Source organism: Pristis pectinata, chromosome 2 (assembly GCF_009764475.1).
Source record: "Pristis pectinata isolate sPriPec2 chromosome 2, sPriPec2.1.pri, whole genome shotgun sequence".
NCBI classification, from domain to species: Eukaryota; Metazoa; Chordata; class Chondrichthyes; order Rhinopristiformes; family Pristidae; genus Pristis; species Pristis pectinata.
In genome coordinates this window covers 27,345,666-27,361,621 of record NC_067406.1, presented here as the reverse complement: position 1 = coordinate 27,361,621, position 15,956 = coordinate 27,345,666, and the positions used below count along the sequence as shown (strand labels likewise).

At 40.7% G+C, this 15,956-nt stretch overlaps 1 protein-coding gene across 1 annotated transcript in view; it reads right to left on the bottom strand.

Annotated features, from left to right (window-relative positions):
- dcc (DCC netrin 1 receptor) overlaps window positions 1-13,752 on the bottom strand; it is a 703,166-nt gene extending 689,414 nt beyond the window's left edge. The window contains exon 1 of the mRNA XM_052034012.1: window positions 13,570-13,752. Coding sequence (XP_051889972.1) covers window positions 13,570-13,752 — 183 coding nt within the window. The remainder of the gene's footprint in view (window positions 1-13,569) is intronic.
- Between the last annotated feature and the right edge of the window lie 2,204 nt (window positions 13,753-15,956).

Genomic DNA, 15,956 nt, shown 5'->3' with positions numbered 1-15,956 from the left:
TGCAGATGCTAGAATCTGGAGCAACACAGAACATCTGCAGTCTCTCATGTCTCCATTCTGGTGAATTTACTTTGTACCCTTTCTAGTGCAATCACATTCTTGCCATAATACGACAGCCAGAACTGCACACAATACTCCAGCTGTGGCCTAACTAATGATTCATAAGGTTGTACAATAACCTCCCTGGTCTTATATTCAATGACCTGGCAGATGAAGTATATGCCTTCCTTACCACCTCATCTACCTGTGCAGACACCTTCAGGGACTCAGATTTGTACACCAAGGTCCCTCCATTCCCCCATACCCCTTGGTGCCCTACCATATACTGTGTACATTCTACCCTTGTTAGTGCTCCCAAAGTGCATCACCTTGCACATATCTGGATTGAATTCCAGCAGCCATTGCTCTGCCCATCTTACCACTGATCAATATCATACTGTAGCCTAAGACTATCCTGATGTGGACCTCCCCTTACTCTACACTAACAAGCTTTCATTGGATTTTCCTGATAGGCTCCCTGGATGGCATTTGAGCAGAATACATGCAGACTTTTTAATCTCTCCACTGGAGTACTGAGAATTGGGCCAAATGTGGTGCCCTAGTCATTAACTCAGTTCAGATTAAAAATCAGCCATGGGATCTGCCTTTTTGGTTTTGTGTTATGCTACGTGGTGAACTAATTCTCAACTAACAAGTTAACATTTCTGATCTTCAAAGGGTAGTGATACTGAAAGGAGTTTTGTTGGAGAATTTATGTCACTCCCCAAACTCTGAATGAACATGAATGAGGTCATTGATTCAGCTTTACCACGCTCCTTAAACTGTCTTTTCAAATAATGACATCACTATCTAACAGAATAGGTCATTTGAAAGGCGAGCAGTGTAAATTTTGGCAATGTCATTTAAGTTGTTTGTTGAAGACTGCAAACCTTTGAACACTGGGATTTATTAGTGGCACCATTAGAAAGCTGGAGATTTAAATCAAGGAATGACATTAGGTCACGACCTTCAAGCTACAATGGAAAGCAATCATTAGACACACTGATTAGAGGGGCTTCAATCCTAAAAAACATTGTAAAATAATGACATTTATTCCTCCATCCTCACTTGGAAAGTGTTGACTCTTGTGGCTACAGTCCAACGGACTTCATCAGATTCACCAAGTGGCAGTGGTCTGGACTGCATTATATTCACAATATATTTGATCTCAGTAATGACACAGCCAGGGTACTGAAGAGTAATGGTTAATGTACTGGACTGGCATCAGAGGCTATGGATCAAGGAATATGAATTCTAGTCCATGTTTGAGGAATTTAAATTCAAGCAAGTAAATAAAACTGGAATAAAAAGCCAGTATCAGTTAATTGTAAACATGAACCTATTGGATTGTAATATTAACCTTTTTGGTCAGCGAATACTCTTTAGAGATAAAAAAAAAGTGCTAGAAATACTCAGAGGGCCACTTAGCATCTGCAGAGGGAGAAATAAGAGTTAAATGTTTCATGTCAATGAAATTTCATCAGAACAGGGACAAGTTAAAAGCATTTCTCCTAATTCTGACAAAGACAACTTCTGGTCATTGACCAAAAACATTAATTTTGTTTCTCTCCCTGCTTAACCTGCTAACCATCTCCAGCATTCCCTGCCCTCTAAAGTAGCCTGCCAAGGCTTTCAGTCCAAAGAGGAACAGATGGCTAATAAATGCCAGCATCATTCACAATCCAGGAACATTTTGCTGTAAAATCATCCTCTCCACATACCTACAACTTATAAAATGACTTGACAGAAGGAGTTGCCTGAGGACATTTTATTGCCCTCCAAATCTCACAGTGCTGTGAGCAAATGTCATGCAGATTGTAATAAGCTATTTCAGTTAAGGCTGTTATTTGAATCCTAGTCTATGAATCTCACCAGCAGCTAAGTTTCACTCTCAATAAAAGTACAAAGCAAACTAATGGGCCAATAAGTCACCTAGACCTGTTGTCTTGCATTCTGGAGTCATAAAATTCCCTAAATCCTAGAGAGGTCCCAGTGAAATGGAAAACCACAAATGCAGTACCCTTATTCAAGAAAGAAGGAAGATAGAAAACAGACATTTACAGGATAGTTACCATGATGTCCTTCGATGCAAAAATGTTTACGGAAAGTAGTAGCAGGGCATTTAGAAAATCAAAACAAAATCAAGCAGAACCAATGTGGTTTTCTGAGAGGGAAATAGTGTTAGATAAAGTTATTCAGGTTCTTCGAGAATGGAACAACCAGGATGGATAAGTGGGAAACCACAGATTGAGTGTATTTGTATTTTCAGAAGGCATTCGATGATATGACACATAAAAGCTTCCTACACAATAGCATTGGGGAATTATATTAGCATGAACAGAGGATTGGCTAACTATCAGCAAACAAAGGGTCAGGATAAATGGATTGTTTTCAGGTTAGCAAGCTGTCACTTGGGATCCCACAGGATTCAGTGCTGGATCTTCAATAATTTACAACTTATTTTAATGATTTTGATGAGGGCACTGATGTATGGTTGCCAAATTCACTGATTACAAAGCTAAGTGGAAAAGCAAGTTTTGAGAAGCACATAAAAAGCCTGCAGTGGGATAAGGATAGTTTAAACATTGGACAAATTTTTGGCATATGGAGTATAATCCTTTCCCTAAAATGTCAACCACTTTTCCTTCAATGTCAACTAAACAAAAGAGCTGGTCACTGACTTTGGGAGAGGGGGCAGTATACATGCACCTGTCTACATCAATGGTGCTGAGGTCGAGAGGACTGAGAGCTTCAAGTTCCTAGGAGTGAACATCACCAACAGCCTGTCCTGGTCCAACCACGTAGATGTGACAGCCAAGAAAGCTCACCAGTGCTTCTACTTCCTCAAGAGGCTAAAGAAATTTGGCACGTCCCCTTTGACACTCACTAATTTTTATCGATGCACCATTGAAAGTATCCTATCTTGATGTATCATGGCAACTCTTCTGCCCAGGACCACGAGAAACTGCAGAGAATTGTGGAGACAGCCCAGTGCATCACAGAAACCAGCCTCCCCTCCATGGATTCTGTCTATACCTCTCGCTACCTTGGTGAAGCATCCAGTATAATCAAAGACCCCACCCACCTGGGACATTCTCTCTTCACTCCTCTCCCATCAGGCAGAAGATACAGGAGCCTGAGGGCACATACCACCAGGCTCAAAGACAGCTTCTATCCCACGGTGATAAGACTATTGAACGGTTCCCTTATATGATGAGATGGACTCTTGAACTCACAATCTACCTTGTTTGACCTTGGACCTTATTGTCTACCTGCAATGCACTTCCCTGTAGCTGTGACACTTTACTCTCCATTCTGTTATTGTTTTTACCCTGTACTACTTCAATGCACTCTGTACTACCTCAATGCATTATGTAATGAATTGATCTGTACGAATGGTATGCAAGACAAGTTTTTCACTGTACCTCAGTACAAGTAACAATAATAAACCAATACCAATAATGTGGGGGAAATGTAAGTTCATCCACTTTGATAGGAAGCATAACAATGCAAAACATTGTCTAAATGAAAAGAGATTCGAGAATGCATCGAGAATCGAGGGATCTAGTTGCATTCAACATGAAACGTGGGTACACAAGTAATTAGGAAAGCAAATACAATGTTGTCCTTTATTGCAAAGGGGTTGGAATATAACAGCAGCAAATCTTGCTACAACTGTACAGGCTTGGTAAAACCACACTTGTTATTCTGCATTCTGTTTTAATCTCTTTGTTTAAGGAGGGATATACTTATATTGAAAGCAGCTCAGAGAAGGTTCACTCGGTTGATTCCTGGGATGAAATGGTTAAGGAAAAGTTGAGCTGGTTGAGCCTGTACTCACTTGAGCTTAGAAGAATAAGAGCTGATCTTATTGAAATCTGCAAGATTCTGAGGAGGTTAAACAGGCTGTATACTGAGAGGACACTTCACCCCCATGGGGGAATCAGGAACAAGGGGGCTTATTTTCAGGACAAGGGGCTACCCAGTTAAGATCTGAGTTCATGTACCTTGATTTTGTGGATGAATAGGTGGCATTGTGGGGACTTGGGCTTGCCAGCATGACCGGCTTCCCAAGTGCACAGGCAGCCACTGTCTGCACTCATGTGTCCTTAGCAGCTTCTAGTAATAATCCAGGCCTCTACCTTCATTGAAAAGGGTTTTACACTCCTTCTAGGTTCAGATGATGTGGATCATTAGAAGTTATTCCTAATGGCCAATACCACAAGTGCAGGAAGCACACATGATACCTTCATCCTCAGGGAGATCAAACTGCCAGACATTTCCCATGCCATCACCCAGAAGGATAGATCCTGGGGCACAAGGAGCACCCTCCACACCCCTGGCTCTTGACACCAATTTGTAGTTCTGCCACAGCTCCTGAGTGCTATTATAGCAAGAGCTAGTCAAGCACCAGAATGACTGTGGGAGACATTGCTGGTCTTCTGGAACTGAGATTCGGATTGCAGGCATCCTGCAGTGGGCATCCAGCAGGTGTGAAGTCTTCATCATTGTGTGCTGCATTTTGCACAATCCAGCAATCCGGAGTCAGCAACAAGTGCCAGAGGAAGAGTAACATGCAGATCAGGAGCAGGAGTGACATGAGGCACAGCCTGAAAAACAGCAGGAGGACAAGAAAGGCTGCCGTGGGAAGTCCTCCAAAAAAGAGAGAGGACCTTCATCAGGAACCTGCTATATTGGAGTCTCCAATTCAGACAAACGGACCTCAAAATAAGGGGCCATTAATTTAAAACAGGTGTGTTGAACTTTCTTCTCTCAGAGGGTGGTGAATCTCTGGAATTCTTTGCCCCAGACAATGGTGAAGCCCAGATCATTAAATATGTTTAAGGTGGAGATAGATAAATATTTGAAAGATCAAGGAATTGAGGGTTATGGGGAACTGGCACAAAAGAAGAGTTGAGGGATCAGCCACGATCACGTTGAATGGCCAGGCAGACTTGAGGGATCTGGTGGCCTACTCCTGCTCCTATTTTCTTGTGTTCTCTGCACACACCTATCCTTCGCTCCAACATCATGATGAGTCAAGAGAGCCCAGATGACACAGTGTCATCCCTCACACCAATCCATTGCAGGACTGCCTGCTGTGATCATTACATCCCTGAAACATTTACTGCAATGGCTCACTACTGCTGTGCTCACTGACAGCTCATTCTGACACAGTCTGTGAGGATAAAAAATGTATTTCTACATTGCCCTAATGAGTGGGGCTTCACACACCTGGAGACAAATGTAGCTGCCACTGGCCAGGCTCTTCTCCTGTTGAGACACAAGGGACTGCAGATACTAGAATCTGGAACAAGAAACTAAATGCTGGAGGATGACCCACTGAGTTCCTCCAGCATTTTGTTTGTTGCTCTTCTTCTGATGACCCCAAAAGGTCACTTGATTCTCTTGCACATAGGACCTGCGTCCTGGAATTTATCTTACTAACAGGACCGGCTCTCTGACTCTATGACTCTAATTCCAGGCCACTTTCATGGAGTCACAATCATAGAAAGATGCACCATGGAAACAGGCCCTTTGGCCCACCGAGTCCACGCCAACCGTCAACCACTAAATCTAGGGCTGTTCCTCTCTTCTCCTAAGCTGCCGTATTGTGTTGTTGTTGCTGCCTAGCTGCCATGGAGAATATGGCTTTAAGGGATCTCTCCCTTCTTAAATTGGTGTCCAGCAAATTTAATTGAGCCCCATCCTGTAGTCTCTGTTTTAGCACATATTTCTGGGCGCAAATCATTATAACACTGTTTCTCACATATTTTTGGCCAGTTTCACAACTTTTTTTTTGCAGGGTATGCAATTAGGCATTAGCACAATGGAAGGCATAGATTCAGCAAACCAAAAGAGGACAAAATCAAAATTGCAGGCTTTTGTGTTTAAAAAGAACTTTTGTTGGGGGTTCAATATTGCACAAAATGGCTCCTGGCAGCAGGAAAGTACATTGATTCACACTTCCATCTGCTGCCTGACATTGGAAAGCCCTTTTCCCATGTTAATCTCCTGCTGCAAAGAATTATTTTAAACTTAGGACTTATCGTATGCTATTCATTTTTTTCTGGTTGCATCTAACAGATGAAAAAGAAAGATAGAAAATGCCAAGCAAAAAATAGACTACTTAATAAACTTTCATATCATCTTTACATTGTGCACAAGATAAACTTCATTTCTGATTTTGATACATTTGACAATGTTGAATGCTGCAAAGTGCTCAATTTCTGCTGCTGTAATCACAACTCACTAATTTATTGGAGTCGGAGGTAGTTTGAATTAAAATGATTGTACAAAGACACAGTCTACATTTTTAGCTTCTTCAATTAATATGTGATACTTGCTGGGAAGTGTTTGTCTTTTGCCAGTGGGTTTAAAAACTTGTCTTTTGTTTGCTTCAAAGAATAGTGTTTCTATTATTTGTCCTGAGGCATTATCGAGGTCCACTAGCAGATGACCTCTTAAGTGCTCGACTCTTTGTCCCAATCAGTCCTTTATTCTTCTTCGTTATGCTGAAAATGGTGCAATCTGCTATCCCCTGAGGTAAAGCTTGATGGGAAGCCAGTGAACTCACAGAAAAAAATCCATTGGCAGTGTATGCAGAGCATGTCCATCTTCCAATTATCACAAGAGAGGCTCTGCATAAATTATTTGATAGTGTTATTAAAGCTGTCAGGAATAAATTGCTCCCTTTTGCCACAGCTGTCAAGAGGCTGAGATGCGCTTTGACACGCTGTGACTGTTCAAAGACGGACAGAGAACCTCTCCCTCCTGCCAGGGTGTTGCCACAACGACTTCCAGACAGGCTTTTGGGAACTGATGCTATAAAAGACCTCAAAAGGTATCCATACACCCCATCTGCACCCCATGAAGTACAGTGAGCTCAGGTCTGTTTCCACACATGTAGACACAAAATAAAATGAAGTTATGGCAGTGGTGCAAAAGTCTTTCCTTTTCTTAAGAAAGGGTTGAACTCATCTTTGAACTGTCCAGCTGTAAACCTGTTACTGTTCCTTTGTCCTTGTTCACAAACTGTGAACGTAAGGAAGAACGGACATTTGAAAATCTTAAAATTGCCTTCAAAACTGATTGATATCTTAATTAAAATGCAAGGGCTTGTTTACACTTGAAAACAATGGAATGACTGAATACATTTAGCTTCTAAAATTCCTCAGTAGGAATGAACTTGTATTGAAACACTGCTGATGCGATGGCTCTCTGGTCCCAAGAAACTGCATTGTTGAGACAAAGGAGCTGTTTCTCCAGTAACCTGATTCTAACAATTGTATAACTATACCTAAGCCAGCATCTTTCATTATTTTACTTGCTGCTTTTACATTCCCCCCTTGGAAAGGAGTCAGCAACAGAAGCTGCACCACTTTACCATCTGACCCGAGAGGGCATCAGCAGTGCCCCTGTTGACAAACTTGTCAGGAAAGAGTTAAAGATACTGACTTGAAGTATGCTAATATTGCAATTGATTTGTCTGTGTTGCAATAACACAACCATACGTTGTTCAGATATCTCACTAAATTAACAATGCTCTGTAAATGTAAATGTCTGCCGGTGACAAAGTAGGATTTTAAAATTGTAAAGTTTTAAAATATTCACAACTATAGACCAGTTCTAAAGTTTTATCAGTGGAATATCTGTACTGAGATTGAGACATGACATCTTCTTACTAAGAAAATTGGAGACTTTTCTTTGTATATTGGTTCCCCAGGTTTCAGAGATATTTTAATCATTGACATATACCCTGAGACCACAGGTAGAAGGGAAATATCGAAATTAGCATTTCCAGTTTAAATTGGAGATAGAATCAAATTGCTGACATTTATAGAGACACATATAGTTAATATCAAAAGCATTTTTGTACATTAAGAATAAGCTTTGTTAAGATAATGAATGGGGAGTAATATTCACCTTGTTGACCATAAATGCTGTTTAGCAAAAACAATAGTTTCTCAGGGCTGGAATTGGCTTTTCTTCATTTGGAATTGTTCTTTGCTCTTAATGCAACTCTGTGCTATAGAAATGTACAAGTGTGACAAACTGAGTGTAAGATCAAAGAATAAAAATGGTAAATTGTGCTGAGGATTTGAATTCTAAGCAATCAATCTGAATCATGTGCTCAGAGTTGTAATATAATACAGTGCTTCTTCTCGGTCTTCTCAGGCTCTCCCTCAGTATGGAGGGTGACGTTCATCCACTCCAGTTCTGTGGATTCCAAGGTGATTGATGAGGCCAATGTCGGAACCACAGACTCTTGAACAGATGGGACTGGAGGTCCCTGATGGGGTGGGCAGATGGGTATTTTGTGAGATGGTATCCTCATCTCGCCATTTATGGAGGGCTTCTGTGAATGCCCAATGTGTAGACTCAAGGCTCTTAATAAGATCCCAAAGGGTCATCCTCCACTTTGAATGATCATGGGCAGAGATTCCCAGGAGTGACTGAGAGAGGTTGCTGTTTTCACAGAGGCTCGGAGCACATTCTTCAATCATTGCCGCTGTGCACCTGCTAATTACTTCTTGTCACAGCTTCCAATCAGTTGGTTTAGTGAGGTCTCAGGCCTCCACTTGGCAGGGCACTGGGGAGATCAACAAACTTCACTATCCAGAAGTAAATGTTGCAACAAGGTATTCATAGGTAAATCTGCAGAGGTATTATTATCAGTCGGGGCCCACCCCACTTGCAATATGACCAGCTACCAGTTGTCAAAGCCAAAGTCGAGTTTATTGTCATATGGACATGTATTCATTGTAATAATTTTCATAAGGCGATAAGTAACATTGCATGTACTTAAGATAAAGATTGCGTCATGGTCTGGTATGGCAATTCAAATACACAGGAATGCAAGAAGCTGCAGAAAGTTGTAGACTCAGCCCACTATATCACAGGCACATCCCTCCCGACCATTGGTAGTATCTACAGGAGACGCTGCCTCAAGAAGGCAACATCCATCATCAAAGATCCCCACCATCCAGGCCATGCCATCTTCTCGCAGCTACCATCGGGCAGGAGATACAGAAGCCTAAGTCCCACACCACCAAGTTCAAGAACAGCTACTTCCCTTCAACCAATCAGTTCTTGAACCAACCGGCACAACCCTAATCAGTACAGTTTAGCAACACTGACCACTTTGATCGCTTTGCACTAAAATTGACTTTTTTTGTTCTATGTTCTTTCTTGTAAAAATGTGCTGCATTTGTTTTTCTTGTAAACGCTGCTTATATGATGCTATGTGCCTGTGATGCTGCTGCAAGCAAGTTTTTCATTGCACCTGTGCACACATGTACTTGTGAATATGACAATAAACGCAACTTTGACTTTATTTAAAGTCAACCACATCCTGCAGCATTTGCCACCAAGGACAAAGGCAGCAAATACAGGCAATTCCCCTCCAAGTCACAAAAAATATACCATATTGCTTTTCCTCCATCATCAATAGGTTTACAATCCTACAACTCCTTACCCACCGTGGATTTAAGATTAAGATTTCTTTATTAGTCACATGTACATCGAAACACACAGTGAAATGCATCTTTTGCGCAGAGTGCTCTGAGGGCAGCCCACAAGTGTCACCATGCTTCCGGTGCCAACACAGCATGTCCACAACCTCCTAACCCATACGTCTTTGGAATGTGGGAGGAAACCGGAGCACCCGGAGGAAATCCACGCAGACACGGGGAGAAAGTACAAACTCCTTACAGACAGTGGCTGGAATTGAAACTGGGTCATTGGTGCTGTAATAGCGTTACACTAACCTCTACACTACAGTGACGGGAGTACCATCAGTCCAGCTATTGAAGAAGGTGCCCATCTCAAGGGTACATGAGGATGGACATTAAGTACTGACTCTACAGCAATGCACACTTCCCAAAAATGAATAAAAATGTCTCACAAAGCCCAATAACTTTAAAGATTAGAGCATTCAAACACAAAATTAACAATGAGCTTAATTGCCAGGGTATTTGGTGAACTATATCTTCAATGGCAGAACTGAAGCTGAAGGTGCAGTCACTGGAGGCATGACGAGAAGCCAACTATCTTGGTGAATTTGCCTCCTCCAACATCAGCAGCATTCCTGCGGTTTAGTCAAATCTTTGATAGCTCCAACAAATAGAGGATGTGGAAGAAGTTGAATAACTGAGAGCAGCCAGGAGAGCAGAGGCAGAGCAAAGCATCATAATTTATTTGTGATAAATCTCCGGCAAGTTAAACATCCTAACAACTAGATTGAAAGAGCAAGGGCAGGCCCATGCTGGGAGTGAGAAATTTGTGAAGAATAAGTGTTAAATAGTTTACAAACTCACTTAATGATGTGAAACATGTTCCTTTGCTGCAATGGAGAGGGCAAAATTTTTTCTCTTATATTCTCCTTCAATTCTCTGTCTTTCTCTCTTCAGTTGTAACCTCTACTCAAGTAGAGTTCCTGTTAATCTTTATGTGGGATCCTCGAACCTTCACCTCAGACCCGACCTTCTACCAGTGAGATTACAAGTACATTTACGATGGGTTCAGTTTTATGATTTCCCAAGTAATCAGAGCTGTCTCTGTTGGATGTTCCATCTTCGGACCAGTTACGGTAACTTGCTTTACCCTGCCTGAATTACATTGGGAATGAACTAAATCAAGTCAGAAATAGCAATATGTGGAAAAAGAAAGATTACAGAAGTAACTTCATCTCTTGCTAGTGAATTAATGCAATATTCTTTGTCATGAAATCCTGTCCTCAAAATCAAGAAGTTGAGCAAGTTGTGAAAATTTAAGAGCAATACCTACTCCATGAGATGTGTAAAGCAGTCCCAATGTAATAAAAGATAACCAAAGCACTTTCTCCCAGAAGACTGCTGGCAGTGGTTGAGAGGAGGCTTTAGTGATACTAGGATCTTAAAAAAAAGGCTGGGATCTGGGATCTTAAGTGTAATCAAGCTTGCAATCAAGATTTACAAGTAAAAAAATAACCACTGGCTGGAGGTTCCAGAGGCTGGCAATGACCATGAACATAAAGACAGCAGACATCCTGGAGAGGACATGGAAGAAGGCAAGGAAAAAAATAGGAGATTTTAAAAAGAATAAAAAACATGGGAGATCATTTGGACTATTCTTGGAAAAGGCAGAATTGAAATGTCAAAAGTATCTATTTTTTCCTGGAATTTAACTGTTCACTTTGATACTGTATTAATACTTCATCCCTTTATACGCACCACTTGGAATAGGAGTATTGTGTGCCAGTGGAAGAGATACTTCCTTTTCCCATGTTTGAAACTAGCTGGAGTTCTTGAAGAAGACAGAATAACAGAGAGGTTTAGCCCTCCAGATGATCAAAATTGATTGAAATTTAATAATTAATGTTCCAGCATTATGAGCGATCAAAGCAAATGACAAAAAAAAATGATTTTTTATATCTTTAAATTCCTTTAATCTTTAGTCTTTAAATTTCCAGGTCAGCATTCTGAAAACTGCATTATCCACTCCAAACTAAGATGAGTGATAGTACCAACCACAGTTATTTGTGCAATAGCCACATTCGTGTGCCTATAAAATGGAATCCCAACCCTATTTGAAGGATGTGGAGACTGTGGAGAGGGTGCAGAAGAGGTTTACTAGGATGCTGCCTGGACTAGAGGGTATGAGCTATAAGGAAAGGTTGGACAAACTTGGGTTGTTCTTAGAGAGTCAGAGGCTGAGGGGAGACCTGATGAAGGCTTTTAAAATTATGAGAGACATAGATAGGGTAGACAGTCAGAAACTTTTCCCCAGGGTAGAAAAGTCAAACACCAGAGGACATGCTTTTAAGATTAGAGGGGGGATGTTTAAAGTCAATGTGAGGGGCAAGTTTTTTTTTAAAACACAAAGAGTGAAAGGTGCCTGGAATAGGTTACCTGGGGTAGCAGTGGAAGCAGGCAGTTTGGTGGATTTTAAGAGGCTTTCAGATAGACACATGAATATGAAGGAAATGGGGGGAGGTGGATGATACACAGGAGGACGACATTTTAAGTTGGCATCAAGATTGGCACAATGTCATGGGCCAAATGGCCTGTACAGTGCTGTACTGTTCTATGTTCTATGTATCTCTCTAAGGGAATACATTGAAAAGGAAGAAAATAGCATTTTTTACTCCTTAAAAAGCTCACAGGCCAACCCAAAGTGAACTGCATTTCTATGCACTCAATCTTTAGCAAGGTTTGGAGAATCTGGAAATACTCAACAATTGGCGAGCCCAGGCATTTACATGATTGTCTATATTGTTACATGGACAGACAAAATAACATTATTGTGCACAGAAAGATCCCAAAAAAAGCAATACAAGTATGTTTTAATGTTGTTGGCTGTAGGAGAACTGTCAGATAGAAAATATCTTTTGTTCAGACATATTCAACCTAAACAGACTAGATTTAATATCTTACCTGTGGAACAGCATGTCTGATGATATCTCAATGAAATGTCAGCTAGGCTATGGCTGGGAATTTCTCAGAGCTACTTGTGTTGTACTAAAAGACATGTATAAACTGGGTTCCAACCAGATTTCTGGTAAAGTCACACTCATGGTGCCAGAACAGCTCCAAGAAAGTTCCAATCATACTTATTTAAATTCTAGATGAGGCCTTAAACCAGTAAATCTCTGACTCAGGAGTAAGAGTGAAAGCAATGCAAGTAAATTGTCACTAAATTCACAGCAGCTATTTCCCCAAAAACAAATAAACTATGGAATAAATGTACTGAATCTCCAACTGGCATCAAAACCAGTACTGTATGAAATTAATTTTTTGACAGTCTTAACACTTCTCCAAATGTCATCTCTGTAAGGTGAGATACTCAGGCTGCTACCAGTCTTGATCACAGACATAATTGTACATAAACAGATGGTCCCAGTCAGTGAATTCGGTCGTTGCACAGCACAGACTCGAACAGCACGGCTTTTTCTTTCCAATTTTCTCTTCTCTTGCTCCTGAAGGCATTGAATCATGCTGGGGTAGAGTTTTACAAGTGCCACAGACTACGAGCTCACCTGACAACCCATTCTTCATGTGTGATCCTAGACTGAGAGTGCCAGCAGGCTGTTTGACAGGAGAAGTGGTGGTAGGGAAGGTGTGGGGAAGTGGAGGGGGGAGGAGGAATTACTGGGGATGTTGGGAATGTCACATTGAAATATTCCAGTATGGACCCCCAATGACTGTTACACAATAAAAGAGTGAAAGGCAGCTCCTGAACATTTTAACAAGGGAAGGAACAGACACGGGAACAAAGTATGCAAGCTAACAAAATATTCCGATATATAGTAAATTATTTGGAATACTGATTATCGTAAATGGTTCTCCCTCCTCAGCTAGTACAAATTAATTCTTTCAAAATACCCACCATCCACTCATCCTTAAAAGATCCAATCTTGATTCTTGTTCTTGGGAAACTATCATCTTATTTCTAATGCTACCTTTCTCTCCAATACTACCAACTCCTAAAAATGCATGCAACTTTCCTACAACAGCTTGTACACATATTAGAACTTAGTGTCCACCCTACCTTAATAAAGAAATGCTGCTGTTCAAAGTCACAAATGGCATCGTCTGTCACTGTGACCATGGTGATCCCCACAGCCTTTGACCCAACCGGCCACTCCTTTCTACCAGACTGCAACCTCTTTGGTTTGGCCTCCTCCAATTCTTGTGCTCCCTCAATTTTAATTTCTCCACAATTGGAGGCCATACCTTTAATTGTTGAGCCCCTCTCCTGGATTCCTTCACACCATCTCTTTACAGCTCTTTACTACCTCAACAGCATCTTCCACTTATCTGCTGACTTTAACATGCCAATAAACATTCCAAGTGGACTCAGCCCTGTACTTCACGGGCACATCCCTCTCCACCATTGGTAGTACCTACAAGAGGCCGTGCCTTAAGAAGGCAACATCTATCATCAAAGATCCCCACCATCCAGCCCATGCCATCTTCTTGCAGCCTGAAGTCCCACATCATCAGGTTCAAGAACAGCTACTTCCCTTCAACCATTCGGTTCTTGAATCAACCTGCACAACCCTAATCACAACAGTTTAGCAACATCATGACCACTTTGAACCAAAATGGACATTATTTATTTTTTGTTCTAATTATGTTTTCTTGTAAAACTTGTGTATGATCTGTGTTTAATTTGATAAGACTATTTTAGATTGATAAGACTATTGAACTGTTCCCTTATATGATGAGATGGACTCTTGACCTCACAATCTACCTTGTTACGACCTTGCACCTTATTGTCTACCTGCACTGCTCTCCCTCTGTAGCTGTGACACTTTAATCTGTATTCTGTTATTGTATTTACCCTGTACTACCTCAATGCACTGTGTAATGAATTTCTGTACAAACAGTATGCAAGACAAGTTTTTCACTGTGCCTCTGTACAAGTGACAATAATAAACCAATATCAATTTATGTTTTTCTTGTGACTGCTGCTTATATAATGCTATGTGTCTATGATGTTGCTGCAAGTAAGTTTTTAATTGTACCTGTGCATACAAGTACTTGTGCATATGACAATAAACTCGACTTTAAACATTTGGGAATGCTGTAGATGTCGTTGAAGCTATGGAGATAGTAAGTTGCAGCTACAAGATAGGTTTTGAAAACAAGGAACAAAATAAACATAAATACCAGCATGGACCTATTGGCAAACTGATCTGTTTCTATGTTATAAATTATCATGTAATACATACAGTCTCAAAATTGTCTGGGCATACTCTGCACCAGCCTGCTAATACGCCTTTCAATATCTGAAGCAAACTGAGCTCTTTGTAAACAGGTTCTTCAAAGCTGCTTTTATTCTAAATGAAACCAATAATAATTTCTGAACATTCTACTTTTATCCTCATTAATATACAGTATAATGTATTAAAGTTAACAAATAAAAAAGATAAATGAATCTCTTCAGGGAAGAGATTTTGGATGAAGTTATGGAATTAAATGCATTAATTCATGGCAATTGGACAAAAGACCTATATAAAGAAATTCATCAGACTGGAGCTGCACGGTGATTTCAGCAGTGAGAGGGATAGCAATCTCTCCCTTTCTGATCCATAATTTCCGTTGGATAGTTAATGGAATTAAGGCTGACAGAAATTCCCCAATGCATCCACAATGCCCTATGAATAAAGAGTTAACAAAGCAAATGATAATTTTATGAATATTCAAATCAGAATTGAATATTTATCGCACTACAATCAAATTCCCTGAATAATGACACCAACGATTGCAATCCCTCGGGATTCATTGATGAGACAGTGACCATAAAATGAGAGAGACAGGCAAGGCTGCAGTTTCCACTACTGATTCATCAGAAGGCAACAGTACACCCAACAGCGTTGTTTTCAAAATGCAGAGGGGCTGAAAAGTTCAAATCATGCATCATTTGTTTCACAGCAGGGTGTAGCTGTGAGTCTGGGTGATGTAAAACAGGTGATATCGAATCAGCTGCCCATTATACCTGGAAATTAGCATGGAAATGAAAATCAGGAGAGGTGTACAACAGGTGGTTGATCTAATATCACTGTTTTACACTCTCATACTATTTCTCAAAGTGAAAGACAGTATTCAGGCTGTCTTTCCTGCTGAAATAATCACACACAGAAGTTTCTGCTCTCACTTTCAAACATCAAGGATAGGAGACACAAGAGAGACTGCAGATTGCAGATGCTGGAATCTGAGCAACAAAAAATCTGGAGGAACTCAGCGAGTCAAGCAGCATCTGTAGGAGGAAGGGAATTGTTGACGTTTTGGGTCGAAACCCTACAATCATACAGGAAAGAAGGGTTTTTCTTGTATTGCTGGTTTTGTGAATAGTGGAGGTTCCTGTTTGCAGATGCGCCAGGAGGAAAACCAGAGCAGAACCCTATTGATCTGCAAACCATTTTTTATTTG